Source organism: Pinus tabuliformis, chromosome J, assembly GCF_031772625.1.
Source record: "Pinus tabuliformis cultivar Carrire ecotype Pingquan chromosome J, CPIR1, whole genome shotgun sequence".
Taxonomy (NCBI): Eukaryota; Viridiplantae; Streptophyta; class Pinopsida; order Pinales; family Pinaceae; genus Pinus; species Pinus tabuliformis.
The window spans coordinates 32,124,508-32,143,645 of NC_142295.1; the positions used below are offsets into that span (position 1 = coordinate 32,124,508).

At 40.4% G+C, this 19,138-nt stretch overlaps 1 protein-coding gene across 2 annotated transcripts in view; it reads left to right on the forward strand.

Moving 5' to 3' along the window:
- LOC149225302 (histidine kinase 1-like) overlaps positions 1-19,138 on the forward strand; it is a 493,646-nt gene that overhangs the window by 428,795 nt on the left and 45,713 nt on the right. For both annotated transcript variants that reach the window (XM_089377050.1, XM_089377051.1), the window contains exon 12: positions 240-1,856. In XM_089377050.1, coding sequence (XP_089233176.1) covers positions 240-1,856 — 1,617 coding nt within the window. The remainder of the gene's footprint in view (positions 1-239; positions 1,857-19,138) is intronic.

Genomic DNA, 19,138 nt, shown 5'->3' on the forward strand with positions numbered 1-19,138 from the left:
TCCAAGGACAGCCTATGAAAGGATAACCTTTTCAGGTTAAGAGCATCATTAAGAAATTATATATTATGAGAAGTATACCCGGGAAGAATAGTATTATGTGATTTCTTCGACGTTTTCTTTTCTCTTCAATTTTACAGCTTTCCTTTTTTCTATTTTGTGAAGTATTAGCTACAAATGTTTACACCATGAGAAGATGCTTTTTGAAAACTATTTATTTGTATTTTCTTCCTTCTTGGCAGGTACTTCTGGCTCTAAAAGATGACATTGGTCGATTGAAAATGTCCCAATGGCTAAATGCAAATGGTATCCAATCATATCAAGCATCTAACTGGAACGAAATACTAGAAATACTGTCTATGGAAGTAGATTGTCATTATCATCCTGGTTTACAAACAATAGACAGTGTTCAATCGGAGAGTATTCTGAATCATGGGGTTTCATTGAATGAGTTTGGGTCTGCAAATCTTAAAGAGGACTCGATGCCTGCAAATGAAACAAGGGTCCTCCATCATTCTTTTTTGAATCAATTATCAAAATATCACAGCTTCTTTGTAGTTATAGATACAAGGTTTTTGGACACGGACATGAATAGCTGGAAGGCTCAAGTATCTCATCTCAGCAAATACCAAGGGAGAGTAAAATTTGCATGGCTGTTGAATCATGATACCTCTGCCACTGTAAAGTTGGAGTTGAGGAGAACGGGGCATTGTATCACTGTTAATTGGCCTCTCTATCAATCAAAATTGATTCAGATATTGACAACCATGATAGAAGATACAACATATGAATTAGAGAAGATGAGTACTGGTTCACGGTCACCGAACTTACAACTTGACACACAGGAAAGCATGAACATTCAATCTCCCATAATTCTCACAAGGGAAGGACGATCTGATTACTTTTTAGATAAAGATGGTTGTGATTCAGCCAAGGATATAGGTGAGGGTTACAGAAAAAGCTTAAGTAAGAGTTTGTGTCCTACCATACAAGCAAGCATTTCTGCCCCAGGAAGCTTAAATAGTTCTGCAATGACCATGCAAGAAGGAAGAAATTTTGTCCCATATACCATTAAGGAATTTAATGGTTTAACAGCAGCTTCTCAAATTCTCACAAAATCAGAAGATGGAAAGGGATATCCAGCAGAGAAATGTAGGTATGATTCTATTTGCAACAAAACTAATACAGATGAATTCTGTATGAACACTGACAGTATTGCATCTGTTGAATCACATTCTGGAATCTGCAATGAAGATTCACTTGGAGATATGGATCAAACGGAAAAGTTAATGGTAAATTCTATTTCTAAACAATATAATGACCATGCCTTGGATATTCAGGCAGCATCAAAAGTGAACAATAGCCCACAAAATGAAAAATTGCCTTGTGATGTCTCTTCTATCCCAGCTTGCCCAAGCTGCTCAAGTATTGGGTTCAGTGGATCTGTAACATATAAATTAGAATCAAAAGAAGATTTATCACCCCATTCATCCTCAAGCAATGATAATGGAAGGCCAAATTGCATCAAAAATCAAATGACATCCAAAGAACTCCAAAATCCCCCTGTTCGAGTGGCTTCATCTAATGGAATTTCTTCAGAGAGATCTCTCGAAGGCATTCATATTTTACTTGCTGAAGATACTCCTGTTCTTCAAAGAGTTGCAAGCATCATGCTTGAAAAGATGGGTGCAACATTAGTTGCTGTTGGAGATGGACTGCAAGCTGTGGATGCACTGAAATCTTCTTATAATGTTGGGGATTCTGACAAACTGACCTCTATGGGTAAAATAAAAAACTCTGGGAAACAGACGATATCAGCAGATTCACCACCATTTGATCTGGTTCTCATGGACTGTCAGGTATGTTACGTTGTAATATTCTCTTTAGGACATGCACATTTCTTATAGAACTTTATTTCGTATTGCAAAGCATGCTAAATTCCGTGACACTCAATATTTTGCAAACAGCTAATTTAATATTTTACCAAGAAAATGGATATCCAACATTCACACTGGTATCCTGCCAGATATGAGGCTGACGGATTACATTTCACTTCATTTGAGGCACATTATTGAAGAATTCAACTCAAAGCAATATCTGCTGAAATCTTATAATCTTAGGAGAACCATTAATAATGACTTTAAAATGTTTGAAAAGCGAGTAGCTGATGCAATTCACCATTTGATAAATGTGAAATTTCTAACATAATGCTTCAGCAGTATTACTGATGCTAAACGCCACTCAAACAGGTGCAATTTTATCGATGATAATATCACTAGTAAGCTATACAAGCTGGAAGATTGCAATCACTATATCTCAAGAACATGCATAGTTGGTTTAAAACAATGTGGAAAAAGTCAAAATCGGGATTAAATCGGCAAGGGTCCAAAAGTTGAAAAACTCGTTAAAGTCGGGAGTTTTTTGAAAAAATCGGCAAAATTAAAAAAACACAAAAATATTCATTTATTTTAATTTTTTTTAGCATCTAGAGTATCCACAACATCAAATAAATGTATTTCCACATAAACATGTAAAGAAAGCTAATATATAATATGTATATGAAGTTTAGTACTACATCACATATCAAAATAGTGAATCAACTCCTGAATCTTGAGTCTTGTCTGAGTCTCAACTCTCAAGAGTCAAAATATCAACAAAAAAAATAATAAATGTATATCATGAGTCATCTACATGTCATAAAGTAATCTGTCACTGAGATCCTCTGCCCCTTTTACGGGAATAGGGAATGGGTTTGCCTTTTCCTCTAGAGGAAGAATGCCCAACCCCTGGAAATACAAATGGAGTCAGTCGTCCTCTAGAAGCCGATAAAAGAGGTGGCCTCTGTCCTATGCTGCTACTGCCCATCCTAGATGGTGTCACCTCCTCATCATCATCCTCATCCAGCTCTGCCTCCTGAGCCTGATGTTGCTCCTCCTCTTCTACCTCTGGCTCTCCCTCCCCTGCAACTGCTACTTCCTCTGGATCCACATTTAACCAATCTGGGATCGAGTCCATGGCCGGCCTCTCAGTCTCAACCCTCCATGCAGTAGTGGTATCAATATTGTCCAATGAGATGGCTTCCACATCAGGAGCTTTTTGAAGTTGTCTCACCCACAATCGAATATTGTAGTAGACATAGACCATGTCAATGAGGTGTTGGGACTCCAATCTGTATTAGGGTCATAGATTGTAAATTAGCTAAGTTACCAGGATTGGATCTACTAGTTTTTTGAAAACCTAAGATCTGGAAACGACAAGTACACGCAAGTATAAAATATTTTATAATTTTTAAAATTAAAATTTATATAAAAATAAAAATAAAAACTAAATCTCTATAAATATAAAAATAAAAACATATGCTAATTTTAATTTATAAGTTTTACATACAATAAATAATTATTATATAATTATTCAATATAATACTTTAAAAATAATTATTAATTTAATTTTAATGGGATTAATGTATCATTTATAAATATTTAAACATTAATTATTAGTTGTAATACAAATTATTAAAGTTATTTTAGAAAATTTACTTTTTAAACTTGAAAAAAAACTTTAAAATTAATTAAAATAAAACTTACTTTTTAAACTTTAAAATAAATATATAAATAAAAGCTTAATTTTTAAACTTTAAAATATCTAATTAAAAGCTTAATTTTTAAACTTTAAAATATCTAATTAAAAACTTACTTTTTAAACTTCAAAATATCTGAATAAAAATGGCTAGATTATGATACGTTGATTCATTGTTTTGCGGATGCTGATTCTTTCATTCATTGTCTTGTATTAAAGCTTATAATGTGGTCAACTAAAATAAAAATAATTAACTGTCCGTGCCAACTCCCTAGATTATTTTGGCCAACGTCGATTCATTAATTCAGTGATGTCGGATGCTCATTCTTTCGTTCACTTGTGACTAAACAGTTGAATTTCCCGTTTTGGAATTTTGTGCTGGCGTTTGTTAGTTTACTACAGATTTATGCGTTGAAGTCGACGATTTTTTTAACCTTAGAGAGAAGCTAGGAGTATTTCTGCGGATCCGGATCCGAATCTGTTTCCGATCCGAGGATCCATAGATCCAAACATTAGGCTTGACGAATCCGGTAACATAGTAAATTAGTACTTAGAAAATTTAAATATTAAAAATACTCAAATGAATTCAAAAAATTTAATTTGAAATTTTTTTACCTGTTGCACTTTTTTCTGTGTATTTTGTCAAATACACTCCAGTTGCACTCACACCCAGAGGAACTGCATGTTTGCTTGAGCACTCAAATGGCAAGCTTTTGGAGATGGGGTACTCTGCCACCATAGCTTGTCCACCAAGCATATACAAGTTAAAAGAAAAATGAGAAACATAAAAAAACAATGAAATTCTAAACTTGAAAGTTTGAAACAAACTAAAGCTTACCTGGCATTTTGGTTGTCCTATTCTTAATAGCCATGGTAAAACCAAATGTGCCACCTCCCATCCTATAGACCTCCATTTCTTTAGAAATATCTTCACGTTCTTACTCAGAAGCCACCATCCTCTCAATACAAGTGAAGAATCCATCCATCACCTCGACATCAAATCTGAAACCACAGGCGTAAGAAAATGCGGGGTTGAGGTAGATACCTGCAGCATGAATGGGGTGATGGAGGGTATTGTTCCATCGCTCATCAATCACTCTCCATATGACCTGTTGTTTCTCTAACCCCTCGTCTCCCTTATCTTCATAATAAGCACGAATGGCTTCTTTGGCCCTATCCATGGCCTCATACAAGTAGCCCATTGCGGGCTTGTCTCCATCAGCCAACCGAAGAACCCTTACCAAAGGTTCTGAAATGGCACACACCTACTCTACTCCTGCCCAAAAGCTCTGATCATATGAAACTAGTCTACATATGCCTTCTCCCTCTGGTTTGCAGCTGATAGATAAAGCATGCCACTCCAGTGAAAGAAACATGCTCTTCACATCCCACATAGAATTCAACAGAGACTGAAGAGATATGAAAGTAGTGGCAAATAGTGTGATGGCAGGACGCACCAACTCTTTGTTTTTGGTGAATTTTCTCATCAAGCTAAGCACAAATACATGATTATATATAAATTTTGTTATGCTCCTAGATGATTGACCAATATCCCTCACAATAGGAATCTTACCTATATCCTCCAACATCAAGTCAATGCAATGAGTAGCACAAGGTGTCCAAAACAGGTTAGGATACCTCTCCATAAGCAACTTGCCAGATGCAACATAATTTGCAGTGTTGTCCGTTATGACTTGGACAACATTGCTTGGGCCTACTTCCTGAATGAAGAGGTCCAAAAACTCACAGAATAAACATGCATCTTCAATATGTGCAGATGCATCAACAGATTTCATAAACATTGTCCCTTTGGGACAACTAACCAAGAAGTTAAGAAGGGTCCTACCCTTCTGGTTAGTTCCAACCATCTGACATGACTGTGCATCTAGTGTGTTCCCATGATGCCCTAAACTCCTCCAATCTAGAAGTGCAATCAGTGTTTTCATCTTGAAGAAGAGGCCCTCTCAATTCTGCAAAGGTGGGGGCTTTGTACCCTGGGCCAACGACAGCAACAACATCAAACATAGGTTGGTAAAATGGGTTTGTCTAGGCAATGTTGAAAGGAACATCACTCCATAGAACACTTATTGACCAACCTGTCAACTTCTTCCTTTTCCTTTTTTTTAAGTGTTGATTTGATGCCAGGTTGTGCACCAAGTGTGGTTCTAGGAACAAAAAAAGATGAGAAAGATGAGGGGTTGGGACATATGGGTGTGCAAGGTGATGTTGAAGAAGCACTGCACTCTCACTTCCCCCCACTCTTGAGGCCCCTACAAGTTGGATTTTTAGTGCTGCCTTGGTGTCTTTTTGTAGAAATTTTGACTGTAGATCACCTGATAATGCAATATACTAAAGCAAAATACTTGATTTACATCTACAAACAAACTTGCGGAAGCTTAATCGATTTTGAGCAAGATCAAATAGAACACATATAACAGATGAATAAGAAACAATTACACATGAACACAGAAGAATACTCTGGGGAAAGCCTCAGCTAAAAACCCCTATCTTTGTATTATCATACAAGTGGAAATATCTTAGGATTACACAAAGATTTAGCTCACAAGCTATCCAGCTCTCAGTACAATCCGTCACTGCTACTCATAGACAGAATAGACAACACATATGCCTTTCCTCTACCCTCCAAGCCTCCTATTTCCTTGTGCAGTTTCTCCTGAGTCCTCAAGCTGCCACCTGTGTGTAATTACCTCACACACTGCTCACCAACCTCAGAAATAACTGCGCAATCCTCAAGGAAAGAATTCCTTCTGCATGCAAGAGATATACTCAAGGGAATATTCCTGCAACTGATAGTACATTGTCCCATCCTTTGATCTCAACTGGGTCTCTGTTTGAACTGACATGCATGAGTTATTTATGAGAGAATATTCAGTTATCTGAAGTACACTAGTTGTATGCATGTCTGCATTGACTAACTGAACTCACAATCAGTTCCACAAATTGTTGGAACTAATCTAACTCGACTTAACTCAGTTAACTGAGCTAACTAATTACAACTCATCCCAATCTCCTTAATTAAGGGATAAATTCCTCAATCAGAGGGATAACTGTTGCATGTCTTCACATAGACTTCATGTTTGATTTTCTCTAACTAATTAACTCATGATGAATTAATTAATTATTTTACAAATAGTTGCTGAGCTCAAATTTGAATTTTAATTTAGGGACTACTTAAAATTGGAATGTATCCCGAAATGTTATCTATAGGAATGTTATTTTTAGCATTTCTTGTTGCTATTTTTAACACTCCCTCTCAACAAGCAAGGGATTATCTGTCACCTCGGTCCTGTCCCTGTGGAACTCGAATTTGCATTTTGACAATGCCTTAGTCAAAATGTTTGCATCCTGCTCCTCGGTCGAAACGTACTGCAACAACATGGTCCTCTTCACCACACAGTCTCGAAGATGATGATACCAAATATCGATGTGCTTGGACCTGTCATGAAATACTGGATTCTCAGAGAGTTTGATACAACTCTGATTATCGCAATAGATCACAGTTGGATCCATCCTCTGATCAAACAACCCAACTAGAATTTTCTGCATCCAAATGGCCTCACATGCTGCCTGACTGGCAGCCATGTATTCAGCCTCTGCTGAGCTAAGTGCAATTGACCTCTGTTTCCTGCTATACCAAGAAACTGCAGCTAAACCAAGGTTGAAAATTCCTCCTGAAGTGCTCTTCCAATCTGATGGACTCCTTGCCCAATCTGCATCTGTGAAGCCCTGAAGCTTCACTCCCTCTGTCCGTCTGTACCATAATCCATACTGAGATTTGCCTCTGAGGTATTTCAGCACATGCTTCGCTACCTTCCAAAATAGCTTGGTAGGCTAAACCATAGCTTGACTCAGCTGGTTCACCGCAAAGCACAAATCTGGTCGTGTGTTCACCAAATACATCAGTGAACGCACAAGCTGGCGATACAAAATAGCAGCTACTACCTCACCTGAAGTAGCATCCTCCTTCCTCCAGTTACCTGCTAGAGGAGTCTCCATGGACTTGCACTTCTCCATGTGGAATCTCCTGAGTATCTCATTGTCATACTTGCCTTGAGACACAAACACTTCCCCATCCTTCTACCACACTTCCATGCCTAGAAAGTAGTGCATGAGACCCATGTCTTTCATCTCGAAATCTCTTGCAAGGTCCTCCTTGCAAGACTTGTTCAACTGATTATCACCTGTTAATATTAAGTCATCAACATAAAGAACAATGATCAATGGTTTACCTTCTACCATGATGTGGTATAGGTTAGCATTCGCTTCACTCTTTGTGAAGCCCAACTTGGTGAAATCGTTGTCGATCTTGGTGTACCAAGCATGAGGTGCTTGCTTCAACCCATACAAAGCTCTCTTGAGTCGGCACACATGCGACTCACGATCGAAGGTTTCAAATCCTTCCGGCTGCTCTATGTACACCTCTTCCTCAATCTTGCCATTGAGGAACGCAGTCTTCACATCCATCTGATGGATCTTCCAACCCATCTGTGCTGATAGTGCCAACATCGATCTGATAGATGAATACCTTGCTACAGGAGAAAAAGTCTCATCATAGTCGATTCCCTTGACCTATGAGAAACCACGAGCAATAAGCCTTGCCTTATGTTTCTCCACACTACCATCAGATGCTTGCTTTACCTTATAAAGCCATCGGGAACTCACCACTAGCTTGTTCTTTGGTCTTGGAACAACATCCCAAACATTGTTCCAAACTATGGAATCATACTCCTCCACCATAGCATCAACCCACACTGGCTACTGCATTGCTTCCTCGAAGGAAGATGGTTTGGTCTCTATACCTTCCCCAACAAGAGCCATGTAACCGGTGTACTGCTCAAGTGACCTCCTCTGTCTGCGCTGAGAAGATGGTTGTCCCACATTCTCTCTCGCATCTATCAACAATCTCTCAGCTTCCCTTGAGCGTTTCCGCCCATCTCTAGAAGACTCTGCATGAGTGGATGTCTCCACTCCTAGATCCTCTGCATGCGGCTGCTCCGCATCAGTCTGAGGCTCCTCCTTAGGAACCAAAAGTTCCTCCTTTGCATGCAACTTGAGCTCCCTCTCAAGGGAAACTCGCATGGCCTTCTGCTCGTCGAACTTTAGATCTTTGCATACCACTGCCTTCTGAATGGTAGGCAAGAACACCCGATAGTTGTGGGGTGTATCAGTGTACCCCACAAGTATCCCCAACTCTGTTGTTGGCTCTAGCTTCTTCTGGGCATCCTTGGTCACATGGTAAAATACTGATGAGTCAAAGATCTTGAAGTGACTCACATCAGGTCTCTTCCCAAAGAAAGCCTCCTCTGGTGTCTTCATCCCCAGTATACGATGCGGGCTTCTATTCTGCAAGTATACCGTTGTATTGCATGCCTCAGCCCACAAATGAAGTGGTAGGCCTTGGTCATGTAGCATCGCCCGAGCTGTTCCCACAATCGTTCTGTTCTTCCTTTCGGCCACCCCATTCTGCTGTGGGTTATGGGGTGCCGTCAACTCCCGTTTAATTCCTTCTGCTGCACAGAAGTCCTTAAACTCTTGAGAGACATACTCTCCACCATTGTCGCTTCGCAAGGCCCTTATCTTCTTTCCTGATTCTTTCTCAACCAAGGCTTTGAACTCACAAAACCTTGAGAAGGTTTGATCCTTCTTTTGCATGAAATAGATCCAGCATCTACGAGAAAAATCATCAATGAAAATAACATAGTACCTTTGTTTAGCGGTGGAGGCTGTCGAGAATGGTCCACACACATCTGTATGAACTCGCTCCAAGATTGCTCCAGCTCAACTGTCTCGATCCTGAAAGGAATATTTTGCATACTTACCCAAGGTACAACCTTTGCATGTATCCACTTGCTCAAGTTTACCCTTGGGAAGTCCGGTAGAAATCTGCTGCATGATCTTCAAGGCCCCATGGTGCAAGTGGCCCAATCTTCTATGCCATAGCTCGCCAATATCTTGGCTTTGCACCAACTTTGCTTTGGAACTCAATGCAGCACAGTCATCTACCTCCAGCTTGTAGAGATTCTTCACTCGAATCCCAATCCTCTTGGTCTGTCTTGTGCCGATGTGTCTCAGGAATGCCTTTCCTTTACTAAAGACTACATCATAGCCTTTGTCTTCCAACATAGCAACGGATACCAGGTTCTTCTTCAGTCCAGACACATACTTTACATTAGTCAGGGTGAGAGGAGCTCCATGCTACCTCTAAAACACAACCGTGCCTTCACCTGAAACACGGTACTTTCCATCATCGCCCATCTATATGCGCATTTGGAGGTCCTTCTCCTCCAAGGTACTGAATAAACTCTTGTCCCCAGTCATGTTGAATGAGGCTCCACTGTCCAGGTACCAAACACAACTCACCATCGATGAAACCATGCATGCGATGAGGGTGAAATCCAATTCGAACTGTAAGGCCAGTGCCTCACCATCTGATCCTTTCGAGGATCCCTTCTTGGTTTTCTTCTGTGGACAATTTGTAGCATAATGGCCCACCTCATGACAATTAAAGCATCGCACTTTAGATTTGTCAATCTTCCCACCATGGGAAGAACTCGATTTGGAATGGGAAGCCTTCCCTTTCCCTTTCTCGCCTTACTCGCTAAGGCTAGATTTTCTTCATCATCATGCTTTGATGAAGAACCATCTCTGGTGCTTCTCCTGATCTCCTCCTGCATCAGATCCGACCATAGTCGTTCCCAATCTGGTAGTTTCTCTCTTCCATTTACTGAGTCTTGGTAGCTATGCCAGCTCTTAAGAAGACTGAGGAGAGCAAGACTCACCATGTCATCATCGGCTGTCGTGATTCCTACACTTCCAAGCTCATCCCTGCAGGTGGTGATCTTGTTCAGATATGTAGAGATCGTGTCAACCTTTTCACACTTGATTTTCCGAAGCTTGTCTTTCAGTGCCAGCTTACTTTGATCGTTGTTGTTCTGATATATATCCTTTAATGTTTTCCACATTGAAAATGGTGTCTCCTTCCCATGGAGACTCGAGACAATGTGGTCTCGAACTCCCTCCAGAAGAATCCTCCTCACTCTAGCCACACATTTCTTCCATTCCGCAAATTCTTGGGCATTAGCTGCTGCTGGCTTGGGAACTTCTTGATCAATGAAGTGTTGGAAATAATACTGAGAGGGGGGGGGTGAATCAGTATTATCATATTAATAAAACTTTTTCATTTCCATAATCAGATTCATATATGCTACTTCCACAACTTCTTATGATTAAGTTAATCGATCTTCAATGAGTGCATTAGAACATTATCAACCATATTATCAGTTAACAGATGCAGTAACATAAAGTAGATCATCACACATAAGGCACACACATGAACACAATGATGTAAGGTGGAAACCCAATGCGGGAGAAAAACCACCTGCTGCAAGTCATCTCAATCTTCTTCTTAATAAGAAAATTCTTTTACAATATTTGTACTGGTGCAGCCTTATACCAGTACGGGAGCTACAACCCCCTTTGCTCTTGTACTAGCCGATCCATTTACTAGTACGCAGGCTACTACCTACTACAATGCTCCAAAGATTTCCTTTAGCTCTTGTACTAGCTTAGATACTAGTACGTAGGTGCCGGCCTACAATCTTCTCTCCTTCAAGTACCACGTTTCATTAATTTTCATACTAGATACACTGAAGCACAACACATAAACTGAAAGGCCACATTTCATCCAATTTTCATACTGGACCCAACAACAACATTGAAGCTCAAACAACCTTCTGAAACACCCAATCAACTGAAGTAACTAGATCAACAATAATAGGACCAAACCCAGAACTCAACAATGATAAACAAAGATTTTAAGAGAAGGAAGCACCCTGCTCAACTGCCAGCCTGAGTCCGGACTCACCCTGCTCAACTGCTAGCCTGAGTCCCTGGACTCACCCTGCTCAACTGCTGACCTGAGTCCCTGGACGCACCCTGCTCAACTGCTAGCCTGCGTCCCGGACGCACTCTACTCAACTGCTAGCCTGCGTCCCTCGCACTGAGTCTACTGAACTGCCTGCGTCCCGGCGCACCTGAACCCTTCCTGCACCTGCGTCTGGCGCACCTGAAATAATTCGCTCCTGCGTCCCAGACGCACCTGAACCCTTACTGCACCTGCGTCCCTCTGGGCAAAGATGATTTCAAGACTTTAGAAGTAACCCAGACAATCAGATCTATAGATCCGAGCAAGAGCCGAAGAGATCTCGGTCCATCAGATTCGCCTTGTTTAGATCTAGACCAGATCTTGCCCTCATAAGATGTTCAACCCAAGACTTGCCAAATCCAAATGATCTCCTTTGCTTTATATAGGCAAGCTCCTCCTTAAAACATGGAACAATACCACGAGCCGACACCATAGAAACATAAAACCGTCGGCTAGATACCACACAAGAAACCCCCACGTGATTTTCTCTGCCTTGAAATGTGTGCACTGGGTGGACGCACCCCCTAAACGGCTGGCCTGCGTCCTTGGACGCGGGTTCTGCATGGTATACCTGCGGGGACGCACTTTCTGAACTGGCTTCCTGCGTCCTTCATAATTTTTCAATAAAATGAGAGCTGATCATCAACTTCTGCTGCTGACTTGAAGAATAGTGAACTACCACCCGAATGGGTTGCCATCAAGGACAACACTTTAGCCATAATGCCAACAATCTCCCCCTTTGGACTTGATGGCAAAGCTTACTAAGAACTTGCCATTTGATTCCTTTGAGCTGTCCTGCATCTATGTATTATGTTATATCTGATATCTCTTCTGAATGTATATAAGTGAGATGGTCTTTTATGAGGGGGGGTTGCCATCAAGTACAACACATGCATCATAATGCCAACAATCTCCCCCTTTGGACTTGATGGCAACAACACCAGATCACTCTCCCCCTTTGACATCAAGGGCAAAGGGGTATGCTCCCCCTAAGAACATGCTCCCTTTGACTATAAACCAGATCTGCTGAAGTCTCTGAATGAGCTCCCCCTTTGAATATGACATGGTGCTCCAATCTGATAATGGTCTTTCTGAGAACAAGCTGAGATGTCTGCTCTGCTATATAGTGCTGTTCATGCTCAAGCTCCCCCTGACTGTAAGCAAGGTCTGCAAAAAGATGTTCTACAAGAAGAACATGACTCTATAAAATACATACATCCATCACCCATCACAATAAGGATCATCCATCCAACCAAGTGGGAATACATCAGAAATATGAAAGCCAAATACATTACATCTTCATCCTATGCATAGTGGGGGGACATAGGCCGTTACATGACCTGAAGAGATGACGATAATAGATAGACTATTACAACATGAGTCTTGCTACGACCTTCCAAACATCTAAAGATCATGACAAACAACAGCACTGTATAATCTGCTCCATAGTATCTGTCAACATCAACTCATAACCATCCAGATCTACATGAATCAAGAGCCATCAAATGAAAGCATCAGCATCAATCAACATATGTATGAATAATCATCCCTGTATCCAGCCAACAATCCTCATCTATTTGTGCCAAGAAAGAATTTATGCATCATGCTCATGTCAGCATCATCATGAAATGCGTATGAGTGACTCATCATCATCATGTCTCCAACAATGCGACTTTGAGTAATCATCCACGAAATCAGCCAACCTCATCCATATATGTGCCAAGGATAAAGACTTCATGCAAGCATCATTAGAGAATCAACCATACATCTGATCATGTGACCAACTCATAATAGCAAGATGAATCATAAGCATTGTCACCAAGGACCATAATGCCAACAATGCATTTAGGACATATGCTCCCCCTGAACCAGTGCCATCTGTTAAATCTGATCATGCATATCAAGAAGGATCAGCCAATAAATGCTTTGAGATAGGTACGCACTTCATCTTCTGCTGTGCTGCGTCCTGTTGCTGCAGGGACGCACCTAAAAACACTATCGCGCCGCGTACTTTTACTCAGGGACGCACCCAAAATAACTATTTCGCCGCATCCTTTTGCTTCAGGGACGCACCTGATCCTCAGTCGCTCTGCGTCCCCACGCAGATTTTCAGTTACTGAACTGCGTCCTGGACGCACCTGGACTTGGTCTGGCCTGCGTCCGCACGCAGGTCTCCTGTTACTGCACTGCGTCCTGTACTATCAGCTTCCTCTGATTCTGGTATGTCTGTACATTGTACTGTGCCATCCTTTCCTAACTGTACTTCCTTTTTCCTCCATATCTTCAAGCGTGATGATGACATTTTCTCCTTTTGATATGGTGCCCAAACTTTGTTCCTGCATTCCTTGGCTATATGTCCAAGCTTGTTACATGCATAACATCTTACATGTTTTATATTCCTCTTGTAACAATCAGTAGCTTTGTGACCAAACATATTGCAAGCAAAGCAATATCCATAAAAGTACCTTGATTGAGATGACCTTTCTGCATAATGGTCTTGAACTCTTCTTCTTCTACATCTAGCTGCAACATGTCCAAGATTATGACATACATAACATTCAACATTATTCATAGGAGGAGTAAAGGATTTTCTTTGAGGAATCTCTTTCCTTGGTTGATGATGAGATTGATCTTTTACTTCTTCGTTGATCACTTTAGATTTCCTTTTAGAGTTTCTTGCCTCACCTTGTGAACTAGATTCACCTTCAACAGATTCATGGAAACCAAGACCAGTCTTTATAGCAGGGGACCTTTGACTACTAAGAATATCATCCAATACTTTAGAGCTATCTTGAAATCGTAAAAGCTTATCCTTTTCTTCTAGTTTACTTTTCAAGATATTTACCTCAACCTGAAGCTGTTCTTCCTTTTCAAGAGATTTCTCTTTCAAAACTTCTTCAGCGTTCCTTCCTTCTTCCATTTGTTCCCTTAGTTTGAGAATTTCTTTTTCTTGTTCTTCATACAGATCCTGCTGCATTTGACGAACTCGGAAGGCACATTCCAGTTGAGATTTTAAGCTGGTGACTTCGTTTTCTTGTTTTGCAATAGCTTGGAGTAGATCTGTATTCTGCTTCTTTGATTCTTCAAGATCTCCTTTTAGTGAGAGGATTGTAGCTTCAAGATTTTCATAGTAGCTGGATCTATCTTTGAGTTTCTTGATGGTTGTGCTTCTTTCGTTGACTTCTTTTCTTAATGATGTCACTTCATGCTGCAATTTTTGACATTGGTCTTCCTTGTCCTTGAGTAGCTTTCTTACCTTGTTTCCTTCTTCTAGTTGTGCCCTTAGTTTGGTAGCTTCTTCTTTGAAATCACATTCCTTTTTGTTCAATAGATCTTGTTGATCTCTAATTTTGTCTGTCAGCCTTTTAAATTCTGCCTCTATTTGATATCTTTCTTGTTCACCCATAAGAGCAAATTCAGTAGTTTCGCTATCACTTTCATCTCTTTCACAAGGAAATATAGCTGGAACATCAGAGGATAACACATTCATACCTGATAATGACTCTGAATCTGATTCTGAATCTGAAGAGCTTCTTATGCCTAATCCCCAATCGATTCTTCCACTGTCATAGTTCTTCTGAGATGACTTCTTTTTCTTATTAGCTTTCTTCTTAAGCTTCTTTCCCATTGTTCCACGGATCTCCTTCAAGCAATCAAGCTTCTATCAAAGGACCTGCTCTGATACCAATTGTTGGAAATAATACTGAGAGGGGGGGTGAATCAGTATTATCATATTAATAAAACTTTTTCATTTCCATAATCAGATTCATATATGCTACTTCCACAACTTCTTATGATTAAGTTAATCGATCTTCAATGAGTGCATTAGAACATTATCAACCATATTATCAGTTAACAGATGCAGTAACATAAAGTAGATCATCACACATAAGGCACACACATGAACACAATGATGTAAGGTGGAAACCCAATGCGGGAGAAAAACCACCTGCTGCAAGTCATCTCAATCTTCTTCTTAATAAGAAAATTCTTTTACAATATTTGTACTGGTGCAACCTTATACCAGTACGGGAGCTACAACCCCCTTTGCTCTTGTACTAGCCGATCCATTTACTAGTACGCAGGCTACTACCTGCTACAATGCTCCAAAGATTTCCTTTAGCTCTTGTACTAGCTTAGATACTAGTACGTAGGTGCCGGCCTACAATCTTCTCTCCTTCAAGTACCACGTTTCATTAATTTTCATACTGGATACACTGAAGCACAACACATAAACTGAAAGGCCACATTTCATCCAATTTTCATACTGGACCCAACAACAACATTGAAGCTCAAACAACCTTCTGAAACACCCAATCAACTGAAGTAACTAGATCAACAATAATAGGACCAAACCCAGAACTCAACAATGATAAACAAAGATTTTAAGAGAAGGAAGCACCCTGCTCAACTGCCAGCCTGAGTCCGGACTCACCCTGTTCAACTGCTAGCCTGAGTCCCTGGACTCACCCTGCTCAACTGCTGACCTGAGTCCCTGGACGCACCCTGCTCAACTGCTAGCCTGCGTCCCGGACGCACTCTACTCAACTGCTAGCCTGCGTCCCTCGCACTGAGTCTACTGAACTGCCTGCGTCCCGGCGCACCTGAACCCTTCCTGCACCTGCGTCCGGCGCACCTGAAATAATTCGCTCCTGCGTCCCGGACGCACCTGAACCCTTACTGCACCTGCGTCCCTCTGGGCAAAGATGATTTCAAGACTTTAGAAGTAACCCAGACAATCAGATCTATAGATCCGAGCAAGAGCCGAAGAGATCTCGGTCCATCAGATTCGCCTTGTTTAGATCTAGACCAGATCTTGCCCTCATAAGATGTTCAACCCAAGACTTGCCAAATCCAAATGATCTCCTTTGCTTTATATAGGCAAGCTCCTCCTTAAAACATGGAACAATACCACGAGCCGACACCATAGAAACATAAAATCGTCGGCTAGATACCACACAAGAAACCCCCACGTGATTTTCTCTGCCTTGAAATGTGTGCACTGGGTGGACGCACCCCCTAAACGGCTGGCCTGCGTCCTTGGACGCGGGTTCTGCATGGTATACCTGCGGGGACGCACTTTCTGAACTGGCTTCCTGCGTCCTTCATAATTTTTCAATAAAATGAGAGCTGATCATCAACTTCTGCTGCTGACTTGAAGAATAGTGAACTACCACCCGAATGGGTTGCCATCAAGGACAACACTTTAGCCATAATGCCAACAATCTCCCCCTTTGGACTTGATGGCAAAGCTTACTAAGAACTTGCCATTTGATTCCTTTGATCTGTCCTGCATCTATGTATTATGTTATATCTGATATCTCTTCTGAATGTATATAAGTGAGATGGTCTTTTATGAGGGGGGGTTGCCATCAAGTACAACACATGCATCATAATGCCAACATGAAGTCCTTCAAACCATTGTCCTCTACTACCGCTTCCATGCGGTCCTTCCAGGCTATATAATTCAAGCTGCCATCCAGGGCATACTCGAGTCTCAAACCATTGAACGCCATTGGTGAAATTTGATATGTGATAAGAATTTGATTTCTATAATCAAGAACTTCAACCTTCGAACTTCTCCCTTCTTTGTATAATGTTCTTCGCTTTGATCACCTTTGCTCTGATACCATGTAGAAATATTAATTGTAGATCACCTGATAATGCAATATACTAGAGCAAAATACTTGATTTACTTCTACAAACAAACTTGCAGAAGCTTAATCGATTTTGAGCAAGATCAAATAGAACACATATAACAGATGAAGAAGAAACAATCACACACAAACACAGAAGAATACTTTGGGGAAAGCTTCAGCTAAAAACCCCTGTATCTGTATTATCATACAAGTGGAAATATTTCAGGATTACACAAAGCTTTAGCTCACAAGCTATCCAACTCTCAGTACAATCTCTCACTGCTGCTCATAGACATAATAGACAACACATATGCCTTTCCTCTGCCCTGCAAGCCTCCTATTTCCTTGTGCAATTTCTCCTGAGTCCTCAAGCTACCCCCTGTGTGTAATTACCTCACACACTGCTCATCAACCTCAGAAATAACTGCGCAATCGTCAAGGAAAGAATTCCTTCTGCATGCAATAGATATCCTCAAGGGAATATTCCTGCAACTGATAGTACACTGTCCCATCCTTTGATCTCAACTGGGTCTCTGTCTGAACTGACATGCATAGAATATTCAGTTATCTGAAGTACAGTAGTTGCATGCATGCATGCATTGACTAACTGAACTCACAATCAGTTCCACAAACTGTTGGAACTAATCTAACTGGACTTAACTCAGTTAACTAAGCTAACTAATTACAACTCATCCTGATTTCCTTAATTAAGGGATAACTTCCTCAATTAGAGGGATAACTGTTGCATGTCTTCACATAGATTTCATGTTTGATTTTCTCTAACTAATTAACTCAAGATGAATTAATTAATTATTTTACAAACAGCTGCTGAGCTCAAATTCGAATTTTAATTTAGGGACTAATTAAAATTGGAATGTATCTTGAAATGCTATCTATAGGAATGCTATTTTTAGCATTTCTTGCTGCTATTTTCAACACTTTTCCCTCCTCTTTATCCATCAATGATTGAATGTCCCGTCGGATGATTTCAGGATATGTATTTGGGCAAAGGTCAACATTTTGCACCAAAATTTGCCCCAAATGGAATTTTAACTTGTTGATACCTCTTGACATATGCTTGCCACATAACTTGCAAGTCAAATACATTCTATTGATCCCCCCAGATTCGGGTATAGTATCAGGTTCAACATATTCCCACATAGCGTCCAAAAGCCTTGGCATTTTGTTTTAAACTTTGAACTTGAATTTGAACCTGGGAAAAAAAAGAAGAAATTGAAACAAATTAAAAATTTCCCATCACATAAGAAGCAAACACAAATGCAATTGTTGATTTTAGATTTTAAATGCCTCTTCTCAGTCACTTGATTTTATAATTTTATTAACTATGGTTGATGGTTAACTCTAATTAAGTAGAAAGGCGCCTACTTCAATTATGATGAAGCCGAAGATCAAGGTAATAATGTAAATGGTCACAGATGGATGTGTGTCTTAATTGTATTAAAGTTGATCGTACTGGATAGCAAGGTGAAGGGGTTAGTCAAAGGAAGTTGGTGTTGTTACATATAGTGCTTTTTAATCAAATCCCATTGGAATGTTGCAGACTATTGAGTGTCTTTGTGGGTTCATGGATTTTCGTAAACATAAGAATGAGATTTTTTGAATGGAAAATTTCAAATGGGTAACCATATTGTTGAGTTATTGTTGGATGTCTGTGGATATGGGATGCCCAAATGATCGTGAATTGTATGGACATCCTTGGTGTAATAGTGGACATCTCTTAGACGTTCCTTTTTTATGGGGTGTTACCACCTAAACTAGCACACTAGTGGAAAGTCCAACTGCAAGTGCTACCCTAGGGAAACAAGATGGGAATTGCACCATTGTCACCTTGGTACAACATCCCCCTCACTTCAGGTCAAATCCAAGGGCCAAGGGGGTATCTCTATCAATGATAGATGATGAAGTAAATCTCTTTAAGTAAATTTATGCCATCCAAGCTTTTTAGTTGCTTCAGTGAATC